Raw genomic sequence first — 27,638 nt, 5'->3', positions numbered from 1 at the left:
GGGCCAGGGCTGGGGCTGGGGCCGGGAGAGCAGCCGGGCTGGGCCGGGCAGGGCGAGCCAGGCAGCACCAGGGTGTGGGCAGGGGGCAGACACCCGCAGGGAGGGGAGAGGGGCTGCGGCTGCTTCAGGGGCAGGTTCTGGGCAAGCAGGGGCTGGGAGTGCTGGCACAGGGCAGAAACCAGCACTGAGTCCCTGTGGGGCCCTCCCTGCCCCCCAGCCTCGTGCCACACAGACCCATCCCAGGGCGCGCTTTGAGCCTTTGGGCCCGTTTCAAATCAAAGCTGGGATTGCTTTGGCACTTTGGGCCACTTTAGAGCTAAACCTGGGCACATTTGTGCCCTTTGGGATCGTTTCTGCCTATATCTGGGAGTTCTTTGGTTTTTCAGTTTTGCTTATACCCAAATCTGGGGGTGTTTGGGCCATTTTTGGCCATTTTTTTACCCAAATCTGGGCATACTTCGACTCTTTGGTCCAGTTTCACCCTGAATCTGGGGATGTTATACCCCTTTTTGGCCAGTTTTGCTCAAATCTAGTGGTGCTTTGGTTTTTTCTGCCTCTCTTGACCCGATATACTCAGGTGCTTTTGCCCATTTTTTCCCCTGATATGGGCACTGTGATCCCAAATGTGGGATGTTTTCATGTTTGCCGACAGCTTTGCACCCAAGTGTGGATGTTTTTGCCTCTTTGGGCCACTTTTTGCCCAAATACTCAGATTGTTTTGCCTGTATTGACCAATTTAGCACCCAAATATTTGGAATATTTTGTCGTTTTGCCAGTTTTTTCCCCAAATACGGCTATTTTTCTGCAAGATATGGGCACTGTTGTCCTAAATATGTTGTGTTGTGTTTTGTTTTTTCTCTCTTGTCTATGTCCTCTTTTACCTGGAATGCAGGAGTGTTGCTCGGTGAGCCTGGAAACCTCTCTGATCTGTGCTTGACTCCAGGACATGGCCTTGGCAGAGTTGATCGAGCTTCTCAGCTGGGTCCTGGTTAGGAGCCTTGGGCTGTCCCAGAGGTGAGTTGTCACTGTCTGTCTGCTTGAGCGAATAAACACTCGTGTTTTAATAGGTTATTCATGTGTGATTGTACCCAAGATCCTCTCAGAGGCTTTCCAAAAGCTTTTTGTGCCTTGGTGGTATTACACAGACAAGTCATGAATGTTCAATTTGCCTGAAAACCTGCTAGGTCTCAGCAAAAAGGTCACCCGTGCTCTGTTTCTAGCTGTGGGAACACACACCTCTGTATGTGTCTCGTGTCATTATCTCACCCTCTCCCATCACAGCAGGTGACTGAGGAAGCAGGAGATCACAACGTGCCATGGAAGCTCCCACCCGTGTTTGACTCCCTGTTTGGTTCCTGCAGTCCATGCTGATCAAGCCTCTTGGTGTAATCCTGTTCCTGAGCCTGAGGGGAATCGCAGGGGTAAGTGTTCAGTGTTCATTGGTTACTGGCCTTTTGCGTTTGTTAGTATTTGGTTTATTATTTGTGAACGTTTTCTTGCAATAGTTGACCTTGCAGTAGCCAGCAGGCTCTGATTTAGGAGAAACATGGATGATCATTTTTTGCCCTGGTGCTCCATGCTCCCACGTTAGTGTGGGTTTCCTTTTGTGTGTGTGAGAGATCTCCTGCCTTGCTTTAGGATTACAGTAAGTGATTGGACTAATATTAGAAGTTTAGATGAAGGGATAGGTGTTAGGGGTAGGGTTAGGGTTATTATTAGGGTTTGATTAGGATTAGGTTTAGGGTTTATGGGTAGGGATGTGGTTAGTGATAAGGGTTAGTATTAGGGTTAATGTTAGGAGTAAGGATTAAGGTTAGGGGTTAGGGAATAGTGTTTGTGTAAGCAGTAAGACTTCAGGTTTAGGGGGAAAGGGTAGGAATATGGTTAAGGTTGGCATAGGGTTAGGAGTTTGGGTTAGGGTTAGGCTTAGGTTTTGGAGTTTGGGTTAGGGTTAGGCTTAGGAGTTTGGGTTAGGCTTAGTCTTAAGCTTAGGAGTTTGGTTTAGGCTTAGACTTAGGGTTAGGAGTTTGAGTTAGGATTTAGGGTTAGTCTTAAGGCTAGGAGTTTGGGTTAGGGTTGGGCTTAGGCGTCTGGGTTGGGTTTAGGCGTCTGGGTTGGGCTTAGGCGTCTGGGTTGGGCTTAGGCGTCTGGGTTGGGCTTAGGCGTCTGGGTTGGGCTTAGGCGTCTGGGTTGGGCTTAGGCGTCTGGGTTGGGCTTAGGCTTAGAGTTAGGAGTTTGGGTTAGGGTTAAGGGATTGGGATAAGGGTTAAGAGATTGGGTTAGGGTTAAGGGATTGGGTTAGGATTGGGTTTAGGGTTAGGAATTAGGCTTAGGTTTAGGATTAGGATTAGCGTTATGGTCTGGGGTTAGGAATCTTAACCCTCGACAGGGACAAAGGGGGTCCCCACGGTGTCACAATGGGACCTGGGGACAATGGGAGTCCCCAGCATGTCACAATGGGCCCTGGGGACAGAGAGGGGTGCCCTGAATGTCAGAATGGGCCCCAGTGACAAAGGGATCCCCCATGGTGCCAAAATGGGCCCTGGGGACAAAGTAAGGTCCTGGAATGTCACAATGGGACCCAGTAACAAAGGGGGTCCCCATGGTGCGAAAATGGGCCCTGGGGACAAAGGGGGTCCCTAGGATGTCACAATGGGCTCTGGGGACAATGGGGGGTACTGGGATGTCACAATGGGCCCTGGGGACAAGGGGGAGTCATGGGACGTCCAATGGGCCCTGGGGACAAAGGGGGTCCCCAGGATGTCACAATGGGCTCTGGGGACAATGGGGGGTGTCCAGGATGTCACAATGGGCCCTGAGGACAAGGCGGGGTCCCCATGGTGTCACAAAACAACGTCCTCAGGGATATGGGTCAGTGCCAGGGGTAGGTTATGCTTGGCCTCCATGACCTCGAGGGTCTTTTCCAACCAAAATGAGTTCTTAGGGTTTATCCCAAACGATGGGAACCCCCGCTTCCATCTCTGCTCTTCACCAAACACCTTTTAGAGGATGAAGAGGAAGGAGACGCAACACCTCAGCATACGGAGGGTCTTCCCCAAAGGGGTGGTCTGGGGTATCCAAAACACAAGGGGTGGTCTGGGGTATCCAAAACACAAGGGGTGGTGTGGGCATCCAAAGCACAAGGGGTGGTCTGGGGTATCCAAAACACAAGGGGTGGTGTGGGCATCCGAAGCACAAGGGGTGGTCTGGGCCATCCAAAGCTCTCCTGGAGCGACTGCTGCTTCTTCTTGCTTTCCATCAGCTTCTTGATGTCTTCCCGCGTGGGGATGCGCTCGTCATCTTCATCATCTTCGTCATCTTCATCATCTTCGTCATCTTCATCATCTTCGTCATCTTCGTCATCTTCGTCATCTTCGTCATCTTTGTCATCTTCATCATCTTCATCATCTTCATCATCTTCCTGCCCAGCATCCCAGGCCCATCCGCAGCTGCTGGAGCTTCCATGAAAGGCCTGGAGCCACGCGCCGCTCCAGCTTCATCCAAAAGAGGTGGTGAGCTCCAAAAAGGAAGGAAGGAGGGAAGGAAGGAAGGAAGGAGGGAAGGAAGGAAGGAAGGAGGGAAGGAAGGAAGGAAGGAGGGAAGGAAGGAAGGAAGGAGGGAAGGAAGGAAGGAGGGAAGGAAGGAAGGAGGGAAGGAAGGAGGGAGGGAAGGAAGGAGGGAAGGAAGGAAGGAGGGAAGGAAGGAAGGAGGGAAGGAAGGAGGGAAGGAGGGAAGGAAGGAAGGAGGGAGGGAAGGAGGGAAGGAGGGAAGGAAGGAGGGAAGGAGGGAGGGAAGGAAGGAGGGAAGGAGGGAAGGAAGGAAGGAGGGAAGGAAGGAAGGAGGGAAGGAAGGTGGGAAGGAAGGTGGGAAGGAAGGAGGGAAGGAAGGAAGGAAGGAGGGAGGGAAGGAAGGAGGGAGGGAAGGAAGGAAGGAGGGAAGGAAGGAAGGAGGGAGGGAAGGAAGGAGGGAAGGAAGGAAGGAGGGAAGGAAGGAAGGAAGGAAGGAGGGAAGGAGGGAAGGAGGGAAGGAGGGAAGGAGGGAAGGAAGGAGCCGGGGGTTCCCATCATTTGGGATAAACCCTAAAAACTCATTAATCACTTTGGTTGGAAAAAAGCACCCACCTCCATAGGACCCCATAGGGACCCATAGAGACCATAGAGGCCCATAGGGAGCCACAGAGCCCCATGGAACCCCATAGAGACCCATACGGACCGTAGAGCCTGTAGAGACCCATAGGGACCCATAGAGACCCATAGGGACCCATAGAGACCCAAAGGGACCCATAGAGAGGGAGGGTTTTAGGACCCTGGGGGTTCCATAGAGACCCATAGAGCATCAAGGAGCCCCATAAGGACCCATAGACACCCATAGGGACCCATAGAGCCCCATAGAGGCCCATAGGAAACCACAGAGCCCCATGGAACCCCATAGGGACCCATAGAGCTCCATAGGGACCCATAGAGACCCACAGGGACCCATAGAGAGGGAGGGTTTTAGGACCCCGGGGGTTCCATAGGGACCCACAGAGCCCCATTGGGACCCACAGAGACCCATAGGGACCCAAGGAACCCCATAGCGATCCTAGAGACCCATAGGGACCGTAGAGCCTGTAGAGACCCATAGGGACCCATAGAGACCCATAGAGCTCCATAGGACCCCATAGGGACCCATAGAGGCCCATAGGGAGCCACAGAGCCCCATGGAACCCCATAGAGACCCATAGGGACCCATAGAGACCCATAGGGAGCCACAGAGCCCCATGGAACCCCATAGAGCTCCATAGGGACCCATAGAGACCCATAGGGGCCCATAGAGAGGGAGGGTTTTAGGACCCTGGGGGTTCCATAGAGACCCATAGAGCATCAAGGAGCCCCATAGGGACCCATAGAGCCCCAAAGAGCCCCATAGGGACCCACAGACACCCAAGGAGCCCCATAGAGACCCATTAAGACCCATAGGGACCCATAGAGGCCCATAGGAAACCACAGAGCCCCATGGAACCCCATAGGGACCCATAGAGCTCCATAGGGACCCATAGAGACCCACAGGGACCCATAGAGCTCCATAGGGACCCATAGAGAGGGAGGGTTTTAGGACCCCGGGGGTTCCTGCTGGGCTCAACTATGGCAAGAAAACCTTAATGAATAATTAACCAAATATTAATGAATGCAAAAGGCCAGGAACCAATGAGGAGTGAGCACTGAGCCCTGGGACAACCTGGGACAGCGGGGACAGGGACAGCGGGAATGTGACCCTGGGACCCATTGACCCCCATTGACCCCCATTGACCCCCATTGACCCCATTGATCCCCATTGATCCCCATTGATCCCCATTGACCCCATTGACCCCATTGACCCATTGATCCCCATTGACCCCATTGCCCCCCATTGCCCCCCATTGACCCCATTGACCCCATTGACCCATTGATCCTCATTGACCCCATTGATCCCCATTGACCCCATTGACCCCCATTGACCCCATTGATCCCCATTGACCCATTGATCCCCATTGACCCCATTGACTCCCATTGCCCCATTGCCCCATTGCCCCATTGATCCCCATTGACCCCCATTGACCCCCATTGACCCATTGACCCATTGACCCTATTGACTCCCATTGATCCCCATTGACCCCATTGACCCCATTGACCCCATTGACCCCCATTGACCCCATTGACTCCCATTGACCCATTGATCCCCATTGACCCATTGACCCCATTGACTCCCATTGCCCCATTGACCCCATTGCCCCATTGACCCCCATTGCCCCATTGACCCCCATTGACCCCCATTGATCCCATTGATCCCATTGACCCATTGACCCCATTGACTCCCATTGACCCATTGGCCCCATTGACCCCATTGATCCCCATTGACCCCCATTGACCCATTGATCCCCATTGACCCATTGACCCCATTGACCCCATTGCCCCATTGACCCCCATTGATCCCATTGACCCCACTGATCCCCATTGACCCCATTGACCCCGCTGACTCCCATTGACCCCCATTGACCCCCATTGATCCCATTGACCCATTGATCCCATTGACCCATTGACCCCATTGACCCCCATTGACCCAATTGATCCCATTGACCCCATTGACCCATTGACTCCCATTGACCCCCATTGACCCCGTTGACTCATTGCCCCCATTGACCCCATTGACCCCATTGACCCCCATTGACCCCATTGACTCCCATTGACCTATTGATCCCCATTGACCCCATTGACCCCATTGACCCCGCTGACCCCCATTGACCCATTGATCCCCATTGACCCCATTGACCCCCATTGATCCCATTGACCCATTGACCCCATTGACTCCCATTGACCCCATTGACCCCCATTGATCCCATTGACCCATTGACCCCATTGACCCCATTGACTCCCATTGACCCCCATTGACCCATTGATCCCCATTGACCCATTGACCCCATTGACCCCCATTGACTCCCATTGACCCCATTGATCCCATTGACCCCATTGACCCATTGACTCCCATTGACCCCGTTGACTCATTGCCCCCCATTGCCCCCCATTGATCCCCATTGACCCCATTGACCCCCATTGACACCCATTGACCCCATTGACCCCCATTGATCCCATTGACCCATTGACCCCATTGACTCCCATTGACCCATTGACCCATTGATCCCCATTGACCCCATTGACCCCCATTGACCCCATTGACTCCCATTGACCCATTGACTCCCATTGACTCCCATTGCCCCATTGACCCCATTGACCCCATTGCCCCATTGACCCACATTGACCCATTGATCCCCATTGACCCCATTGACCCCCATTGACTCCCATTGACCCCATTGACCCATTGATCCCCATTGACCCCATTGACCCCTATTGACCCCATTGACCCATTGATCCCCATTGACCCCATTGACCCCCATTGATCCCATTGACCCCATTGACCCCGCTGACCCCCATTGACCCATTGATCCCCATTGACCCCATTGACCCCCATTGATCCCATTGACCCATTGACCCCATTGACTCCCATTGACCCCATTGACCCCCATTGATCCCATTGACCCATTGACCCCATTGACCCCATTGACTCCCATTGACCCCCATTGACCCCGTTGACTCATTGATCCCCATTGCCCCCCATTGCCCCCCATTGATCCCCATTGATCCCCATTGCCCCCCATTGATCCCCATTGCCCCCATTGCCCCCCATTGATCCCCATTGTCCCCATTGACTCCCATTGCCCCCCATTGCCCCCATTGTCCCATTTCAGGTAAAAGAGGACATAAACAAGAGAGAAAAAACAAAACACAACACATTTGGGCACTCCTGGGTCCTTTGGGGCACTCCTGGGTCCTTTGGGGCACTCCTGGGTCCCTCCTGAACTCCTGGGTCCTTTGGGGTACTCCTGGGTCCCTTGGGGTACTCCTGGGTCCCTCCTGAACTCCCCATAGACCCCCATAATTTCCCCCTTAGGGACCCAGGAGTGCCCCATAGTGACCCATAAGTGACTCATGGAGCCCCCTAAGTGCGTTCGGGTCCCCTCGGGTCCCTTCGGGTGAGTTCGGGCCCCACTCGGGTCCCTTCGGGTCCGTTCGGGTGTGTTCGGGTCCCCTCGGGTCCCTTCGGGTGCGTTCGGGTCCCACTCGGGTCCCTTCGGGTGTGTTCGGGTCCCCTCGGGTACCTTCGGGTGCGTTCGGGCCCCACTCGGGTCCCTTCGGGTGCGTTCGGGTGCCTTCGGGTCCCCTCGGGTGCGTTCGGGCCCCACTCGGGTCCCTTCGGGTGCGTTCGGGTCCCTTCGGGTGCGTTCGGGTCCCTTCGGGTGCGTTCGGGTCCCCTCGGGTCCCTTCGGCTCCCTTCGTGTATCTTCGGCTCCTCTCGGAGCCGCCTCCGCGCACGCCACGCACAGTGGGCGTGGCCACGCACCCCCCCACTCTTCCCATTGGCCGCCGCCTGAGGAAGGGGGCGTGGCCTCGCTCGCAGCCGCCGCCGCGGCGGGAAACGATCGTGAGGCGGGAAAAGCGGGAGAAAGTTGGGGGGGGAGGAAGAGGAGGGGCCGGGGGGGGAGCGGAACACGGGTTTTGGGGTAAAAAGGGGGGGATTTGGGAGTTTGGCGCCTTTTGGGGCACTTTCGGGTGGGTTCGGGTCCCTTCGGGGAGACTTCGGGCCCCTTCGGGTGGGTGCGGGTCCACTCGGGTGGGTTCGGGCTCCTTCGGGTGGGTTCGGGTCCACTCGGGTGGGTTCCGGTCCACTCGGGTGGGTTCGGGTCCCTTCGGGTGGGTTCGGGTCCACTCGGGTGGGTTCGGGTCCCTTCGGGTGCGTTCGGCTCCACTCGGACCCCTTCGGGAAGACTTCGGGTCCCTTCGGGTGCGTTCGGCCCCGGCCGGGACTCCGGCGCCGTTTGGCTCCGCTCGGGCGCCGTTCGGCTCCGCTCGGGCCCATTCGGCTCCGCTCGGGCCCATTCGGCTCCGCTCGGGCGCCGTTCGGCTCCGCTCGGGCCCATTCGGCTCCGCTCGGCTCTTTCCGTCTCCGCTCGTTTTCCCGCGCTTTCCCTCAGAGCGCGAAACGAAGCGCGGGGACCCCCGGGGCCGCTTTTTTCGCGCTTTTCCCGAGGTGACAACAGCGGGGGCTTTGGGGACACAGCTCGGGGAGCCTCAGCGGGAGGGTTTTGGGTTGAAAAAGCGCTATTTTGGGTCAATTTTGAGGTGGTTTGTGGCCCTCCCGGCGGGGCAAGATGGCGGCTCCGGACATCGAGGGGCTGCTGGGTGAGTAATGAGGGGGAATTAGGGGTGATTAGCGCGAATTTGGGGGTAATTAGGGGGCAGCGGGGATACGGGGGGGTGGGGGGGGTGTTAATTAGCGCTGCTGAGGGTGTTAATTGTTAATGAATGCAGAGGAGGAGCCGTTGCAGGAGCTGCACCCCGGGCTGGCCCCGCTGAGGGGGATTGGGGGGGTGGGAGCGGAGCTGGAGAGGGAGGTGAGACAGGTAAGGGGGCATTGGGGACAATGGGGACAGAGAGAGAGAGTGTGTGCGGATCAGCAGTGATCACCCCAAACCTGCCCCGCAGACACGGCACCCAAAATCCTGCACCCCAAAATACTCTTCCCAAACCTGCACCCCAGATCCTGACCCCAAGCCCTGCACCAAAACCCTGCCCCTCAATCCTGCATCCCCAAATCCTCCACCCCCGATCCTGTCTTCCCAAACCCTGCACCCCAGATCCTGCACCCCCAAATTCGGCCCTACCAAACTCTGCACCCCTAAACCCTACAACTGAAACCTTGCACCCCCTAATCCTGCCCTCCCTACCTTCCTGAACCCCGAAACCTGCACCCCAAACCCTGCATTCCCAAATCTTTCCGTCCTATACCCTCCACCCCTAAACCTGCCCCCAAACCCTGCACCCCAAAGAATTCCCTCCCAAACCCTGCACCTCCAAATCCTGCACCTCAAAGGCCTGGCAACCCAAACCCTTCAACCCCATCCCTGCAACACCAAATCCTGTACCCCAAACCCAGCACCCCAGAATCCTGCACCCCAAATCCTGCCTACCAAACCTTTCACTGCAAACCCCTGCACCCCAAGATTGTGCTGCCCTAAACACTGAACCCCCAAATCCTGCAGACCCGGATCCTTGCCTCCCAAAACTCTGCACCCCCAAATCCTGCACCCAAATCTCTCACCCCCACCACCCTGCACTCCCAACCCCTGCACCCCAAAACTCCACACCTCCAAATCCTGAACCCTGAAACCCCGCACCCCCAAATCCTGTGCCCCAGTCCTGTGCACCCCACACTCTGCAACCTTAAATTTCCCCCCAAGCCCCTGCACCCCAAACGCTGCACTCTTAGACCTGACTTCTAAACCCCAAGGGCCCATTGTGACATCCCAGAACCTCCTATTGTCCCCAGGGCCCATTGTGACATTCAGGGGACTCCTCTTTGTCCCCAGGGCCCATTGTGACATCCTGGGGACCGCCCCTTGTCACTGGGGCCCATTGTGACGTCCCAGGACCCCCCGTTGTCCCCAGGGTTCATTGTGACGTCTTAGGACCCCCCATTGTCCCCAGGGCCCATTTTGACATCCTGGGGACCTCTCTTTGTCCCCAGGGCCCATTGTGACATCCTGGGGACCCCCCCTTGTCACTGGGGCCCATTGTGACGTCCCAGGATCCCTCCTTGTCCCCAGGGCCCATTGTGACGTCTTAAGACCCCCCATTGTCCCCAGGGCCCATTGTGACATTCAGGGCACCCCCTTGTCCCCAGGGCCCATTGTGACATTCCGGGGACGCCTCTTTGTCCCCAGGGCCCATTGTGACATCCTGGGGATCCCTCCTTGTCCCCAGAGCCCATTGTGACATCCAGGGGACCCCCTTTGTCCCCAGGGCCCATTGTGACATCCTGCGGACCCCTTTTGTCCCCACGGCCCATTGTGGCACCATGGGGACCCCCTTTGTCACTGGGGCCCATTGTGACATCCCAGGACCCCACTTTGTCCCCAGGGCTTATTGTGACACCATGGGGACCTCCCTTGTCCCCAGGGCCCATTGTGACATCCCGTGACCCCCCTTTGTCCCCAGTGCTATTGTGAAATCCTGGGGACCCCCTTTGTGCCCAGGGCCCATTGTGGCACCATGGGGAACCCCTTTGTCACTGGGGGCCATTGTGACATCCCAGGATTCCACTTTGTCCCCAGGGCTCGTTCTGACACCTTGGGGACTCCCATTGTCCCCAGGGCCCATTGTGACATCCTGGGCAACCCCATTGTCCCCAGGGCCCATTGTGACATCTGGGGGACCCCCTTGTCCCCAGGACCCATCGTGGCACCGTGGGGCCCTCCTTGTCACTTGGGCCCATTGTGACACCATGGGGACGCCCCCTTTGTCCCCAGTAGCAATTGTGACATCCTGCTACCCCCCTTTGTCCCCAGGGCCCATTTTGACATTCAGGGGACCCACCATTGTCCCCAGGGCCCATTGTGACCTTCAAGGGACCCCCATTGTTCCTAGGGCCCATTGTGACGTCCTGGGGACCCCCTCTGTTCCCAGGGCTCATTGTGACTTTCAGGGGACCCCCCCCTTGTCCCCAGGGCTGATTGTGACGTCCTAGGGCCCCTCTGTGTCCCCAGGGCCCATTGTGACACTTTAGAGACCCCTCTTTGTCCCCAGGGCCCATTGTGACGTCCCAGGACCCCCCATTTTCCCCAGGATCCATTGTGACATTCAGGGGGCCCCTTTGTCACTGGGGCCCATTGTGACATCCCAGGACCCCACATTGTCCCCAGGACACATTGTGACATCGTGGGGATCCCACTTGTCCCCAGGACCCATTGTGACACTATGGGGTCCCCCCCTTGTTCCCAGGGCCCATTGTGACACCGTGGGTACCACCCTTGTCCGCAGGGCTCATTGAGACATCCCAGGACCCCCCTTTGTCCCCAGGGCCCATTGTGACATCCAGGGGACCCCCTTTGTCCCCAGGGACCATTGTGACATCGAAGGACCCCCCTGGTCCCCAGGGCCCATTATGACATCCTGGGGATGCCCCCTTATCACTGGGGCCCATTGTGACGTCCCAGGACCCCCCATTGTCCCCAGGGCCCATTGTGACATCCTGGGGATCCCTGTTTGGCCCCAGGGCCCATTGTGACATCCCAGGACCCCCCCTTGTCCCCAGGGCCCATTGCGACATCCTGGGGATCCCTCCTTGTCCCCAGGGCCCATTGTGACGTCCCAGGACCCCCCATTGTCTTCAGGACCCATTGTGACATTCAGGGCACCCCCTTTGTCACTGGGGCCCATTGTGACATCCCAGGACCCCACATTGTCCTCAGGGCCCATTGTGACATCCTGGGGACCCCACTTGTCCCCAGGACCCATTGTGACACTATGGGCACCCCGCCTTGTTCCCAGGGCCCATTGTGACACCGTGGGTACCACCCTTGTCCCCAGGGCCCATTGTGACATCCTGCGGACCCCTTTTGTCCCCACGGCCCATTGTGGCACCATGGGGACCCCCTTTGTCACTGGGGCCCATTGTGACATCCCAGGACCCCACTTTGTCCCCAGGGCTTATTGTGACACCATGGGGACCTCCCTTGTCCCCAGGGCCCATTGTGACATCCCGTGACCCCCCTTTGTCCCCAGTGCTATTGTGAAATCCTGGGGACCCCCTTTGTGCCCAGGGCCCATTGTGGCACCATGGGGAACCCCTTTGTCACTGGGGGCCATTGTGACATCCCAGGATTCCACTTTGTCCCCAGGGCTCGTTCTGACACCTTGGGGACTCCCATTGTCCCCAGGGCCCATTGTGACATCCTGGGCAACCCCATTGTCCCCAGGGCCCATTGTGACATCTGGGGGACCCCCTTGTCCCCAGGACCCATCGTGGCACCGTGGGGCCCTCCTTGTCACTTGGGCCCATTGTGACACCATGGGGACGCCCCCTTTGTCCCCAGTAGCAATTGTGACATCCTGCTACCCCCCTTTGTCCCCAGGGCCCATTTTGACATTCAGGGGACCCACCATTGTCCCCAGGGCCCATTGTGACCTTCAAGGGACCCCCATTGTTCCTAGGGCCCATTGTGACGTCCTGGGGACCCCCTCTGTTCCCAGGGCTCATTGTGACTTTCAGGGGACCCCCCCCTTGTCCCCAGGGCTGATTGTGACGTCCTAGGGCCCCTCTGTGTCCCCAGGGCCCATTGTGACACTTTAGAGACCCCTCTTTGTCCCCAGGGCCCATTGTGACATCCTGGGGACCCCCCCTTGTCCCCAGGGCCCATTGTGACATCCTCGGCACCCCCTTGTCCCCAGGGCCCATTGTGACATTCAGGGGACCCCTCTTTGTCCTCAGGGCCCATTGTGACATCCTGGGGACCTCCTCTTGTCCTCAGGGCCCATTGTGACGTCCCAGGACCCCCCATTGTCCCCAGGGCCCATTGTGATATCCTGGGGATCCCTCCTTGTCCCCAGGGCCCATTGTGACGTCCCAGGACCCCAGATTGTCCCCAGGGCCCATTGTGACATCCTGGGGACCCCCTTTGTCACTGGGGCCCATTGTGACGTCCCAGGACCCCACATTGTCCCCAGGGCCCATTGTGACATCCTGGGGACCCCCTTGTCCCCAGGACCCATCGTGACACCATGGGGACCCTCCTTGTCACTGGGGACCCATTCCGACACCCTGGGGAGCCCCCCTTGTCCTCAGGGCCCATTGTGACATCCTGGGCATCCCCCTTTTTCCCCCTGGACCATTGTAACACCGTGGGGACCCCCTTTGTCCCCAGGGCCCATTGTGACACTGTGGGACCCCCCCTTTGTCCCCAGGGCCTATTATTCCGTCCCGGGACCCCCATTGTCCCCAGGGCCCATTGTGACACTTGGGGACCCCCCTTGTCACTGGGGACCCATTGTGACACCATGGGGACCACTCCTTGTCCTCAGGGCCTATTGTGAACATCCTAGGGAACCTCCATTGTCCCCAGAGCCCACTGTGAGTCCTGGGGACCCCCTTGTCCCCAGGTCCCATTGTGACATCCTGGGGAGCCTCTTTGTCCCCAGGGCCCATTGTGACGTCCCAGGACCCCCCATTGTCCCCAGGGCCCATTGTGGCATCCTGGGGACCTCCTTGTCCCCAGGACCCATCGTGGCACCGTGGGGACCTCCCTTGTCACTGGGGACCCTTTGTGACACCATGGGGACCTCCCATTGTCCTCAGGGCCCATTGAGACATCCTGGGGACCCCCTTTGTCACTGGGGACCCATTGTGACATCCCAGGAGCCCCATTGTCCCAAGGGCCCATTGTGACATCCTGGGGACCCCTCTTTGTCTCCAGGACATATTGTGACACCGTGGGGACCACATTAGTCCCCAGGGCCCATTGTGACATCCTAGGAATCCCCTCTTGTCCCCAGGGCCCATTGTGACATCCCAGGACCCCCCTTTGTCCCCAGGGCTCATTGTGACATTCTAGGACCCCACTTTGTCCCCAGGGCCTATTGTGACACCATGGGGAAGCCTCCTTGTCACTGGGGACCCATTGTGACACCATGGGGACCCCCCCTTTGTCCCCAGTGCCCATTGTGACATCCTGCCCACCCCCCTTTGTCCCCAGGGTCCATTGTGACATCCTGGGCAACCCCATTGTCCCCAGGGCCCATTGTGACATCTAGGGGGACGCCCTTGTCCCCAGGACCCATCGTGGCACCGTGGGGACCCCCATTGTCCCCAGGGCCCATTGTGACATCCCAGGAACCCCATTGTGCCAAGAGCAGATTGTAACATCCTGGGGACCCCCCTTTTTCTCCAGGGCGCATTGTGACACCGTGGGGACCTCATTAGTCCCCAGGGCCTATTGTGACATTGTAGGGACCTCCCTTTGTCCCCAGGGCTCATTGTGGCACCATGGGGACCCCCCCGTGTCACTGGGGACCCATTCTGACACCATGGGGACCCCCCCATGTCCTCAGGGTCCATTGTGACATCCTGGGCACCCCCCATTGTCCCCAGGGCCCATTGTGACATCCTGGCCACCCCCTTCTCCCAGGGCCCATTTTAGCACCATGGGGACCGCCTTTGACCCCAGGGCCCCTTGTGGCAGCATGGCAACCACTTTTGTCCCCAGGGCCTATTGTGACACCATGGGGACCCCTCCTTGTCACTGGGGACCCATTGTGACACCATGGGGACCCCCCCATGTCCTCAGGACTCATTTTCACATCCTGGGCACCCCCCATTGTCCCCAGGGCCCATTGTGACATCCCAGAACCTCCTATTGTCCCCAAGGCCCATTGTGACATCCTGGGGACCCCCATAGTCCCCAGTGCCCATTGTGACATTCCAGGACCCCCCATTGTCCCCAGGGCCCATTGTGACATCCTCGGCACGCCCTTGTCCCCAGGGCCCATTGTGACATTCAAGGGACCCCTCTTTGTCCTCAGGGCCCATTGTGACATCCTGGGGACCCCCCCTTGTCACTGGGGCCCATTGTGACGTCCCAGGACCCCCCATTGTCCCCAGGGCCCATTGTGACATCCTGGGGATCCCTCCTTGTCCTCAGGGCCCATTGTGACGTCCCAGGACCCCACATTGTACCCAGGACCCATTGTGACATTCAGGGGACGACTTTGTCACTGGGGCCCATTGTGACATCCCAGGACCCCACATTGTCCCCAGGACCTATTGTGACATCCTGGGGACCCCACTTGTCCCCAAGACCCATTGTGACACTATGGGGACCACCCCTTGTGCCCAGGGCCCATTGTGACACTGTGGGTACCACCCTTGTCCGCAGGGCTCATTGTGACATCCCAGGACCCCCATTGTCCCCAGGGCCCATTGTGACATTCAGGGGACCCCCCTTTGTCCCCAGGGCCCATTCTGATACCGTGGGGACCCCCTTTGTCCCCAGGGCATATTGTGACATCCTGGGGACGCCCTTTGTCCCCAGGACCCATTTTGACACCGTCGACACCCCCGTTTGTCCCCAGGGCCCATTGTGACATCCTGGGGACACTCCTTGTCCCCAGAGCCCATTGTGACATCCAGGGGACCCCCTTTCTCCCCAGGGCCCATTGTGACATTGCAGTACCCACCCTGGTCCCCACGGCCCATTGTGGCACCATGGAGACCCCTTTTGTCACTGGGGCCCATTGTGACATCCCAACACCCCACTTTGTCCCCAGGGCTTATTGTGACACCATGGGGACCTCCCTTGTCCCCAGGGCCCACTGTGACATCCCATGACCCCCATTTGTCCCCAGTGCTATTGTCAAATCCTGGGGACCCCCTTTGTCCCCAGGGACCATTGTGGCACCATGGGGAACCCCTTTGTCACTGGGGCCCATTGTGACATCCCAGGACCCCACATTGTCCCCAGGACCCATTGTGACATCCTGGGGACCCCACTTGTCCCCAGGACCCATTGTGACACTATGGGGACCCCACCTTGTTCCCAGGGCCCATTGTGAAACCATCGACACCCCCCTTGTCCGCAGGGGTCATTGTGACATCCTGGGGACCCTCCTTGTCCCCAGAGCCCATTGTGACATCCAGGGGACCCCCTTTCTCCCCAGGGCCCATTGTGACATCGCAGGACCCCCCTGGTCCCCAGGGCCCATTGTGACATCCTGGGGATCCCCCTTTGTCCCCAGGGTCCATTGTGACATCCTGGGCAACCCCATTGTCCCCAGGGCCCATTGTGACATCTGGGGGACCCCCTTGTCCCCAGGACCCATCGTGGCACCGTGGGGACCCTCCTTGTCACTTGGGCCCATTGTGACACCATGGGGACCTCCCCTTTGTCCCCAGTGCCCATTGTCACATCCTGCGGACCCCTCTTTGTCCCCAGGGCCCATTTTGACATTCAGGGGACCCACCATTGTTCCCAGGGCCCATTGTGACCTTCAAGGGACCCCCATTGTTCCCAGGGCCCATTGTGACGTCCTGGGGAGCCCCCTCTGCTCCCAAGGCTCATTGTGACTTTCAGGGGATCCCCCCATGTACCCAGGGCTGATTGTGACGTTGTAGGGCCCCTCTTTGTCCCCAGGGCCCATTGTGATGTCCCGGGACCCCCCATTGTCCCCATGGCCCATTGTGACATCCTGGGGATCCCTCCTTGTCCCCAGGGCCCATTGTGACGTCCCAGGACCCCCCATTGTCCCCAGGGCCCATTGTGACATCCTGGGGATCCCTCCTTGTCCCCAGGGCCCATTGTGACGTCCCAAGACCCCCCCATTGTCCCCAGGGCCCATTGTGACATTCAGAGCACCCCCTTTGTCACTGGGGACCCGTTGTGACACTATGGGGACCTCCCATTGTCCTCAGGGCCCATTGAGACATCCTGGGGACCCCCTTTGTCACTGGGGACCCGTTGTGACATCCCAGGAACCCCATTGTCCCAAGGGCCCATTGTGACATCCTAGGGACCTCCCTTTGTCCCCAGGGCTCATTGTGGCACCATGGGGACCCCCTTTGCACTGTGTCACATTGTGATATCCAAGAACCCCACTTTGTCCCCAAGGCCCATTTTGACATCCTGGGGACCCCCTTTCTCCCCAGGGCCCATTGTGACATTCAGGGGACACCCCCCTTGTCCCCAGGGCCCATTGTGACTTCCCAGGACCCCCCATTGTCCCTAGAGCCCATTGTGACATTCAGGGGACCCCCTTTGTCACTGGGGCCCATTGTGACATCCCAGGACCCCACATTGTCCCCAGGGCCCATTGTGACTTTCAGGGGACACCCCCCTTGTCCCCAGGGCCCATTGTGACGTCCCAGGATCCCCCATTGTCCCCAGGGCCCATTGTGACATTCAGGGGACCCCCTTTGGCACTGGGGCCCATTGTGACGTCCCAGGACCCCTCATTGTCCCCACGGCCCATTGTGACATCCTGGGGACCCCCCTTTTTCACTGGGGCTCATTGAGACATCGTGGGGACCAACTTTGTCCCCAGGGCCCATTGTGACGTCCCAGGACCTCCCGTTGTCCCCAGTGACCATTGTGACATCCGAGGAGCCCACTTTGTCCCCAGGACCCATTTTGATATTGAGGGGAACCACGTTTGTCCCCAGGGCCCATTGTGACACCATGGGGACCCCCCCTTGTCACTGGGGACGCATTGTGACACCATGGAGACCCCTGCTTGTCCTCAGGGTCCATTGTGACATCTTGGGCACCTCCCATTGTCCCCAGGACCCATTGTGACATCCTGGGGACCCCCCTTGTCCCCAGAGCCCATTGTGACATTCCAGGACCCCCCATTGTCCCCAGGGCCCATTGTGACATCCACTGCACCCCCTTGTCCCCAGGGCCCATTGTGACATTCAGGGGACCCCTCTTTGTCCCCAGGGCCCATTTTGACGTCCCAGGACCCCCCATTGTCCCCAGGGCCCATTGTGATATGCTGGGGATCCCTCCTTGTCCCCAGGGCCCATTGTGACGTCCCAGGACCCCCCATTGTCCCCAGGACCCATTCTGACATTCAGGGGACCCCCTTTGTCACTGGGGCCCATTGTGACATCCCAGGACCCCACATTGTCCCCAGGGCCCATTGTGACATCCTGGGGACCCCACTTGTCCCCAGGACCCATTGTGACACTATGGGGACCCCCCCTTGTCCCCAGGGCCCATTGTGACATCCTGGGGATCCCTCCTTGTCCGCAGGGCCCATTGTGACGTCCCAGGACCCCCCATTGTCCCCAGGGCCCATTGTGACACTATAGGGACCCCCCCTTGTGCCCAGTGACCATTGTGACACCGTGGGTACCACCCTTGTCCGCACGGCCCATTGTGACATCCTAGGGACACCCCCTTGTCTCCAGGGCCCATTGTGACATTCAGGGGACCCCTCTTTGTCCCCAGGGCCCATTGTGACATCCTGGGAATCCCTCCTTGTCCCCAGGGCCCATTTTGACATTCAGGGGACCCCCCATTGTCCCCAGGGCCCATTGTGACATCCTCTGCACCCCCTTGTCCCCAGGGCCCATTGTGACATTCAGGGGACCCCTCTTTGTCCCGAGGGCCCATTGTGACATCCTGGGGATCCCTCGTTGTCCCCAGGGCCCATTGTGACGTCCCAGGACCTCCCATTGTCCCCAGGACCTATTGTGACATTCAGGGGAGCCCCTTTGTCACTGGGGCCCATTGTGACACCATGGAGACCCCCGCTTGTCCTCAGGCTCCATTGTGACATCCTGGGCACCCCCCATTTTCCCCAGGACCCATTGTGACATCCTGGCCACCCCCTTGCTCCCAGGGCCCGTTGTGGCACCATGGGGACACCCCCTTTGTCCCCAGGACCCATTGTGACATCCCAGGAACCCCCTTTGTCCCCAGGGCCATTGTAGCACCATGGGGACCCCCTTTGACCCCAGGGCCCATTGTGGCACCATGGCAACCCCTTTTGTCCCCAGGGCCCATTGCGACATTCTTGGACCCCACTTTGTCCCCAGGGCCTATTGTGACACCATGGGGACCCGCCCTTGTCACTGGGGACCCATTGTGACACCATGGGGACCCCCCCTTGTCCTCAGGAGTCATTCTGACATCCTGGACACCCCTCATTGTCCCCAGGGCCCATTGTGACATCCACTGCACCCCCTTGTCCCCAGGGCCCATTGTGACATTCAGGGGACCCCTCTTTGTCCCCAGGGCCCATTGTGACATCCTGGGGACCCCCCCTTGTCCCCAGGGCTCATTGAGACGTCCCAGGACCCCCCACTGTCCCCAGGGCCCATTGTGACATTCAGGGGACCCCCTTTGTCCCCAGGGCCCATTCTGATACCGTGGGGACCCCCCATTGTCCCCAGGGCCCATTGTGACATGCTGGGGACGCTCTTTGTCCACAGGGCCCATTGTGACATCCTGGGGACCCTCCTTGTCCCCAGAGCCCATTGTGACATCCAGGGGACCCCCTTTGTCCCCAGGGCCCATTGTGGCACCATGAGGACCCTCTTTGTCACTGGGGCCCATTGTGACATCCCAGGACCCCCCTTTGTCCCCAGGGCCCTTTGTGACATCATGGGGACCCTCCTTGTCCCCAGAGCCCATTGTGACATCCCAGGACCCCACTTTGTCCCCAGGGCTTATTGTGACGCCATGGGGATCTCCCTTGTCCCCAGGGCCCATTGTGACATCCCATGACCCGCCTTTGTCCCCAGTGCTATTGTGAAATCCTGGGGACCCCTTTTGTCCCCAGGGCCCATTGTGACACTGTGGGGAACCCCTTTGTCACTGGGGCCATTGTGACATTCCAGGATTTCACTTTGTCCCCAGGGCTCGTTCTGACACCTTGGGGACTCCCATTGACCCCAGGGCCCATTGTGACATCCTGGGGACCCCCATTGTCCCTAAGGCCCATTGTGACATTCCAGGACCCCCCATTGTCCCCAGGGCCCATTGTGACATCCACTGCACCCCCTTGTCCCCAGGGCCCATTGTGACATTCAGGGGACCCCTCTTTGTCCCCAGAGCCCATTGTGACATCCTGGGGACCGCCCTTCTCACTGGGGCCCATTGTGACGTCCCAGGACCCCCCATTGTCCCCAGGGCCCATTGTGACATCCTGGGGATCCCTCCTAGTCCCCAGGGCCCATTGTGACTTCCCAGGACCCCCCATTGTCCCCAGGACCCATTGTGACAATCAGGGGGCCCCTTTGTCACTGGGGCCCATTGTGACATCCCAGGACCCCACATTGTCCCGAGGACACATTGTGACATGCTGGGGACGCTCTTTGTCCCCAGGGCCCATTGTGACATCCTGGGGACCCTCCTTGTCCCCAGAGCCCACTCTGACATCCAGGGGACCCCCTTTGTCCCCATGGCCCATTGTGGCACCATAGGGACCCCCTTTGTCACTGGGACCCATTGTGACATCCCAGGACACCCCCTGGTCCCCAGGCCCCATTGTGACATCCTGGGGACCCCACATTGTCCCCAGGGCCCATTGTGACATCCTCGGCACCCCTTTGTCCCCCGGGCCCATTGTGACATCCTGGGGACCCCCCTTTGTCCCCAGGGCCCATTGTGACGTCCCAGGACCCCCCATTGTCCCCAGGGGCTATTGTGACATCCTAGGGATCCCTCCTTGTCCCCAGGGCCCATTGTGACATTCAGGGGACCCCTCTTTGTCCCTAGGGCCCATTGTGACATCCTGGGGATCCCTCCTTGTCCCCAGGACCCATTGTGACGTCCCAGGATCCCCATTGTCCCCAGGACCTATTGTGACATTCAGGGGACCCCCTTTGTCACTGGGGCCCATTGTGACACCATGGAGACCCCCGCTTGTCCCCAGGGCCCATTGTGACATCCCAGGACCCCCCTTTGTCCCCAGGGCCCATTGTAGCACCATGGGGACCCCCTTTGACCCCAGGGCCTATTGTGGCACCATGGCAACCCCTTTTGTCCCCAGGGCCCATTGTGACATTCTTGGACCCCACTTTGTCCCCAGGACCTATTGTGACACCATGGGGACCCCTCCTTGTCACTGGGGACCCATTGTGACACCATGGGGACCCCCCCTTGTCCTCAGGACTCATTCTCACATCCTGGACACCCCCCATTGTCCCCAGGGCCCATTGTGACATCCACTGCACCCCATTGTCCCCAGGGCCCATTGTGACATTCAGGGGACCCCTCTTTGTCCCCAGGGCCCATTGTGACATGCTGGGGACGCTCTTTGTCCCCAGGGCCCATTGTGACATCCTGGGGACCCGCTTTGTCCCCAGGGCCCATTGTGGCACCATGAGGACCCTCTTTGTCACTGGGCCCCATTGTGACATCCCAGGACCCCCCTTTGTCCCCAGGGCCCATTGTGACATCCCAGGACCCCACTTTGTCCCCAGGGCTTATTGTGACACCATGGGGATCTCCCTTGTCCCCAGGGCCCATTGTGACATCCCATGACCCCCCTTTGTCCCCAGTGCTATTGTGAAATCCTGGGGACCCCTTATGTCCCCAGGGCCCATTATGACACCATGGGGAACCCCTTTGTCACTGGGGGCCATTGTGACATTCCAGGATTCCACTTTGTCCCCAGGGCTCGTTCTGACACCTTGGGGACTCCCATTGTCCCCAGGGCCCATTGTGACATCCTGGGGACCCCCATTGTCCCCAGGGCCCATTGTGACATTCCAGGACCCTCCATTGTCCCCAAGGCCCATTGTGACATCCACTGCACCCCCTTGTCCCCAGGGCCCATTGTGACATTCAGGGCACCCCTCTTTGTCCCCAGGGCCCATTGTGACATTCAGGGGACCCCTCTTTGTCCCCAGAGCCCATTGTGACATCCTGGGGACCGCCCTTCTCACTGGGGCCCATTGTGACGTCCCAGGACCCCCCATTGTCCCCAGGGCCCATTGTGACATCCTGGGGATCCCTCCTAGTCCCCAGGGCCCATTGTGACTTCCCAGGACCCCCCATTGTCCCCAGGACCCATTGTGACAATCAGGGGGCCCCTTTGTCACTGGGGCCCATTGTGACATCCCAGGACCCCACATTGTCCCGAGGACACATTGTGACATGCTGGGGACGCTCTTTGTCCCCAGGGCCCATTGTGACATCCTGGGGACCCTCCTTGTCCCCAGAGCCCACTCTGACATCCAGGGGACCCCCTTTGTCCCCATGGCCCATTGTGGCACCATAGGGACCCCCTTTGTCACTGGGACCCATTGTGACATCCCAGGACACCCCCTGGTCCCCAGGCCCCATTGTGACATCCTGGGGACCCCACATTGTCCCCAGGGCCCATTGTGACATCCTCGGCACCCCTTTGTCCCCCGGGCCCATTGTGACATCCTGGGGACCCCCCTTTGTCCCCAGGGCCCATTGTGACGTCCCAGGACCCCCCATTGTCCCCAGGGGCTATTGTGACATCCTAGGGATCCCTCCTTGTCCCCAGGGCCCATTGTGACATTCAGGGGACCCCTCTTTGTCCCTAGGGCCCATTGTGACATCCTGGGGATCCCTCCTTGTCCCCAGGACCCATTGTGACGTCCCAGGATCCCCATTGTCCCCAGGACCTATTGTGACATTCAGGGGACCCCCTTTGTCACTGGGGCCCATTGTGACACCATGGAGACCCCCGCTTGTCCCCAGGGCCCATTGTGACATCCCAGGACCCCCCTTTGTCCCCAGGGCCCATTGTAGCACCATGGGGACCCCCTTTGACCCCAGGGCCTATTGTGGCACCATGGCAACCCCTTTTGTCCCCAGGGCCCATTGTGACATTCTTGGACCCCACTTTGTCCCCAGGACCTATTGTGACACCATGGGGACCCCTCCTTGTCACTGGGGACCCATTGTGACACCATGGGGACCCCCCCTTGTCCTCAGGACTCATTCTCACATCCTGGACACCCCCCATTGTCCCCAGGGCCCATTGTGACATCCACTGCACCCCATTGTCCCCAGGGCCCATTGTGACATTCAGGGGACCCCTCTTTGTCCCCAGGGCCCATTGTGACATGCTGGGGACGCTCTTTGTCCCCAGGGCCCATTGTGACATCCTGGGGACCCGCTTTGTCCCCAGGGCCCATTGTGGCACCATGAGGACCCTCTTTGTCACTGGGCCCCATTGTGACATCCCAGGACCCCCCTTTGTCCCCAGGGCCCATTGTGACATCCCAGGACCCCACTTTGTCCCCAGGGCTTATTGTGACACCATGGGGATCTCCCTTGTCCCCAGGGCCCATTGTGACATCCCATGACCCCCCTTTGTCCCCAGTGCTATTGTGAAATCCTGGGGACCCCTTATGTCCCCAGGGCCCATTATGACACCATGGGGAACCCCTTTGTCACTGGGGGCCATTGTGACATTCCAGGATTCCACTTTGTCCCCAGGGCTCGTTCTGACACCTTGGGGACTCCCATTGTCCCCAGGGCCCATTGTGACATCCTGGGGACCCCCATTGTCCCCAGGGCCCATTGTGACATTCCAGGACCCTCCATTGTCCCCAAGGCCCATTGTGACATCCACTGCACCCCCTTGTCCCCAGGGCCCATTGTGACATTCAGGGCACCCCTCTTTGTCCCCAGGGCCCATTGTGACATCCTGGGGACCCCCACTTGTCACTGGGGCCCATTGTGACATCCCAGGACCCCCCCTTGTCCCCAGGGCCCATTGTGACATTCCGGGGACGCCTCTTTGTACCCAGGGCACACTGTGACATCCTGGGGACCCCCCCTTGTCACTGGGGCCCATTGTGACGTCCCAGGACCCCCCATTGTCGCCAGGGCCCATTGTGACATCCTGGGGATCCCTTCTTGTCCCCAGGGCCCATTGTGACGTCCCAGGACTCCCCATTGTCCCCAGGACCCATTGTGACATTCAGGTGGCCCCTTTGTCACTGGGGCCCATTGTGACATCCCAGGACCCCACATTGTCCCCAGGACACATTGTCACATCCTGGGGATCCCACTTGTCCCCAGGACCCATTGTTACACTATGGGGACCCCCCCTTGTTCCCAGGGCCCATTGTGACACCGTGGGGATCCCCTTTGTCCCCAGAGTCCATTGTGACATCCAGGGGACCCCCTTTGTCCCCAGGGCCCATTGTGACATCGCACGACCCCCCTGGGCCCCAGGGCGCATTTTGACATCCTGGGGATGCCCCCTTGTCAACGGGGCCCATTGTGACGTCCCAGGACCCCCCATTCTGTCCAGGGCCCATTGTGACATCCTGGGGATCCCTGCTTGGCCCCAGGGCCCATTGTGACGTCTTAGGACCCCCCGTTGTCCCCAGGGCCCATTGTGACATCCTGGGGATCCCTCCTTGTCCCCAGGGCCCATTGTGACGTCCCAGGACTCCCCACTGTCCTCAGCACCTATTGTAACATTCAGGGGACCCGCTTTGTCACTGGGGCCCATTGTGACATCCCAGGACCCCACATTGTCCCCAGGGCCCATTGTGACATCCTGGGGACCCCATTTTCCCCAGGACCCATTGTGACACTATGGGTACCCCCCCTTGTCCCCAGGGCCAATTGTGACGTCTCAGGACCCCCCATTGTTCCCAGGGCCCATTGTGATGTCCTTGGGAGCCCCCTCTCTTCCCAGGGCTCATTGTGACTCTCAGGGGACCCCACCTTGTCCCCAGGACTGATTGTGACGTCCTAGGGCCCCTCTGTGTCCCCAGGGCCCATTGTGACGTCCCAGGACCCCCATTGTCCCCAGGGCCCATTGTGACATCCTCGGCACCCCCTTGTCCCCAGGGCCCATTGTGACATTCAGGGGACCCCTCTTTGTCCCCAGGGCCCATTGTGACATCCTGGGGACCCCCTCTTGTCCCCAGGGCCCATTGTGACGTCCCAGGACCCCCCATTGTCCCCAGGGCCCATTGTGACATCCTGGGGATCCCTCCTTGTCCCCAGGGCCCATTGTGACGTCCCAGGACCCCCCATTGTCCCCAGGGCCCATTGTGACATTCAGGGGACCCCCTTTGTCACTGGGGCCCATTGTGACATCCCAGGACCCCACATTGTCCCCAGGGCCCATTGTGACATCCTGGGGACCCCCATGTCACTGGGGCCCATTGTGACGTCCCAGGACCCCGCATTGTCCCCAGGGCCCATTGTGACACCTTGGGGACCCCCTTGTCACTGGAGACCCGTTGTGACATCATGGGGACCACCCCTTGTCCTCAGGGCCTATTGTTACGTCCCAGGACCCCCCATTGTCCCCAGGGCCCATTGTGACACCTTGGGGACCCCCTTGTCACTGGAGACCCGTTGTGACAGCATAGGGACCACCCCTTGTCCTCAGGGCCTATTGTGAACATCCTGGGGAACCTCCATTGTCCCCAGAGCCCATTGTGAGTTCCTGGGGACCCCCTTGTCCCCAGGTCCCATTGTGACATCCTGGGCAGCCTCTTTGTCCCCACGGCCCATTGTGACATCCTGGGGACCTCCTTGTCCCCAGGACCCATCCTGGCACCGTGGAGACCTCCCTTGTTACTGGGGACCCATTGTGACACCATGGGGACCTCCCATTGTCCTCAGGGCCCATTGAGACATCCTGGGTACCCCCTTTGTCACTGCGGACCCAATGTGACATCCCAGGAACCCCATTGTCCCAAGGGCCCATTGTGACATCCTGGGGACCCCCCTTTGTCTCCAGGACATATTGTGACACCGTGGGGACCACATTAGTCCCCAGGGCCCATTGTGACATCCTAGGGATCCCCTCTTGTCCCCAGGGCCCATTGTGACGTCCCAGGACCCCCCATTGTCCCCAGGGCCCATTGTGACCTCCTCGGCACCCCCTTGTCCCTAGGGCCCATTGTGACATTCACGGGACCCCCCTTTGTCCCCAGGACCCATTGTGACATCCTGGGGACCCTCCTTGTCCCCAGAGCCCATTGTGACATCCAGGGGACCCCCTTTGTCCCCAGGGCCCATTGTGACATCCTGGGGTCCCCCCTTTGTCCCCAGGGCCTATTGAAATGTCCCAGGACCACCGTTTGTCCCCAGGGTTCATTGTGACATCCTGGGGACCCCATTTGTCCCCACGGCCCATTGTGGCACCATGGGGACCCCCGTTGTCACCAGAGCCCATTGTGACATCCCAGGACCCCACTTTGTCCCCAGGGCTTATTGTGACACCATAGGGATCTCCCTTGTCCCCAGGGCCCATTGTGACATCCCATGACCCCCCTTTATCCCCAGTGCTATTGTGAAATCCTGGGGACCCCTTTTGTCCCCAGGGCCCATTGTGGCACCATGGGGAACCCCTTTGTCACTGGGGGCCATTGTGACATCCCAGGATTCCACTTTGTCCCCAGGGCTCGTTCTGACACCTTGGGGACTCCCATTGTCCCCAGGGCCCATTGTGACATCCTGGGCAACCCCATTGTCCCCAGGGCCCATTGTGACATCTGGGGGACGCCCTTGTCCCCAGGACCCATCGTGGCACCGTGGGGACCCTCCTTGTCACTTGGGCCCATTGTGACACCATGGGGACCCCCCCTTTATCCCCAGTGCCCATTGTGACATCCTGGGGATCCCTCCTTGTCCCCAGGGCCCATTGTGACGTCCCAGGACCCCCCATTGTCCCCAGGACCCATTGTGACATTCAGGGGACCCCCTTTGTCACTGGGGCCCATTGTGAAATCCCAGGACCCCACCTTGTCCCCACGGCCCTTGTGACATCCTGGGGACCCCACTTGGGGACCCCACTTGTCCCCAGGACCCATTGTGACACTATAGGGACCCCCCTTGTGCCCAGTGCCCATTGTGACACCGTGGGTACCACCCTTGTCCGCAGGGCCCATTGTGACATCCTGGGGACACCCCCTTGTCCCCAGGGCCCATTGTGACATCCTGGGAATCCCTCCTTGTCCCCAGGGCCCATTTTGACATTCAGGGGACCCCCCATTGTCCCCAGGGCCCATTGTGACATCCTCGGCACCCCCTTGTCCACAGGGCCCATTGTGACATTCAGGGGACCCCACATTGTCCCCAGGGCCCATTGTGACATCCTGTGGACCCCACTTGTCCCCAGGACCCATTGTGACACTATGGGGACCCCCCCTTGTGCCCAGGGCCCATTGTGACACTGTGGGTACCACCCTTGTCTGCAGGGCTCATTGTTTCATCCCAGGACCCCCCATTGTCCCCAGGGCCCATTGTGACATTCAGGGGACCCTCCTTGTCCCCAGAGCTCATTGTGACATCCAGGGGACCCCCTTTGTCCCCAGGGCCCATTGTGGCACCATAGGGACCCCCTTTGTCACTAGGGCCCATTGTGACATCCCAGGACCCTTCCTAGTCCCCAGGGCCCATTGTGACGTCCTGGGGACGCTCTTTGTCCCCAGGGCCCATTGTGACACTATGGGGACCCTCCTTGTCCCCAGAGCCCATTGTGACATCCAGGGGACCCCCTTTGTCCCCAGGGCCCATTGTGGCACCATAGGGACCCCCTTTGTAACTGGGCCCCATTGTGACATCCCAGGACCCCCCCTGGTCCCCACGCCCCATTGTGACATCCTGGGGACCCCATTGTCCTCAGGGTCCATTGTGACAGCCCAGGACCTTACATTGTCCCCAGGGCCCATTGTGATATCTCGGGGAACCCCTTGTTCCCAAGGCCCATTGTGACATCCTGGGGACCCACCCTTGTCCCCAGGGCCCATTGTGACATCCCAGGACCCCCCAT

At 59.3% G+C, this 27,638-nt stretch overlaps 1 protein-coding gene across 3 annotated transcripts; it reads left to right on the top strand.

Annotated features, from left to right (window-relative positions):
• Window positions 1-1,305: 1,305 nt before the first annotated feature.
• LOC139826878 (uncharacterized) lies at window positions 1,306-7,568 on the top strand. 3 transcript variants are annotated; one of them, XM_071803269.1, is made up of 3 exons: window positions 1,306-1,421; window positions 3,263-3,509; window positions 7,465-7,568. In XM_071803269.1, the coding sequence occupies exons 1-3, from the start codon at window positions 1,365-1,367 to the stop codon at window positions 7,497-7,499; spliced, it is 339 nt and encodes a 112-aa protein (XP_071659370.1). In that variant the 5' UTR covers window positions 1,306-1,364; the 3' UTR covers window positions 7,500-7,568. The 3 variants fall into 3 exon arrangements, with proteins under 3 accessions (XP_071659370.1, XP_071659369.1, XP_071659371.1); XM_071803268.1 differs by having other exon boundaries at window positions 3,263-3,512; XM_071803270.1 differs by lacking the exon at window positions 7,465-7,568 and adding an exon at window positions 5,176-5,297.
• The last annotated feature ends 20,070 nt before the right edge of the window (window positions 7,569-27,638 follow it).

Source organism: Patagioenas fasciata, unplaced genomic scaffold (assembly GCF_037038585.1).
Source record: "Patagioenas fasciata isolate bPatFas1 unplaced genomic scaffold, bPatFas1.hap1 Unplaced_5, whole genome shotgun sequence".
NCBI lineage: Eukaryota > Metazoa > Chordata > Aves > Columbiformes > Columbidae > Patagioenas > Patagioenas fasciata.
Note: the sequence above shows the minus strand (reverse complement) of the source record. Positions and strands in the feature narration are given on the sequence as shown.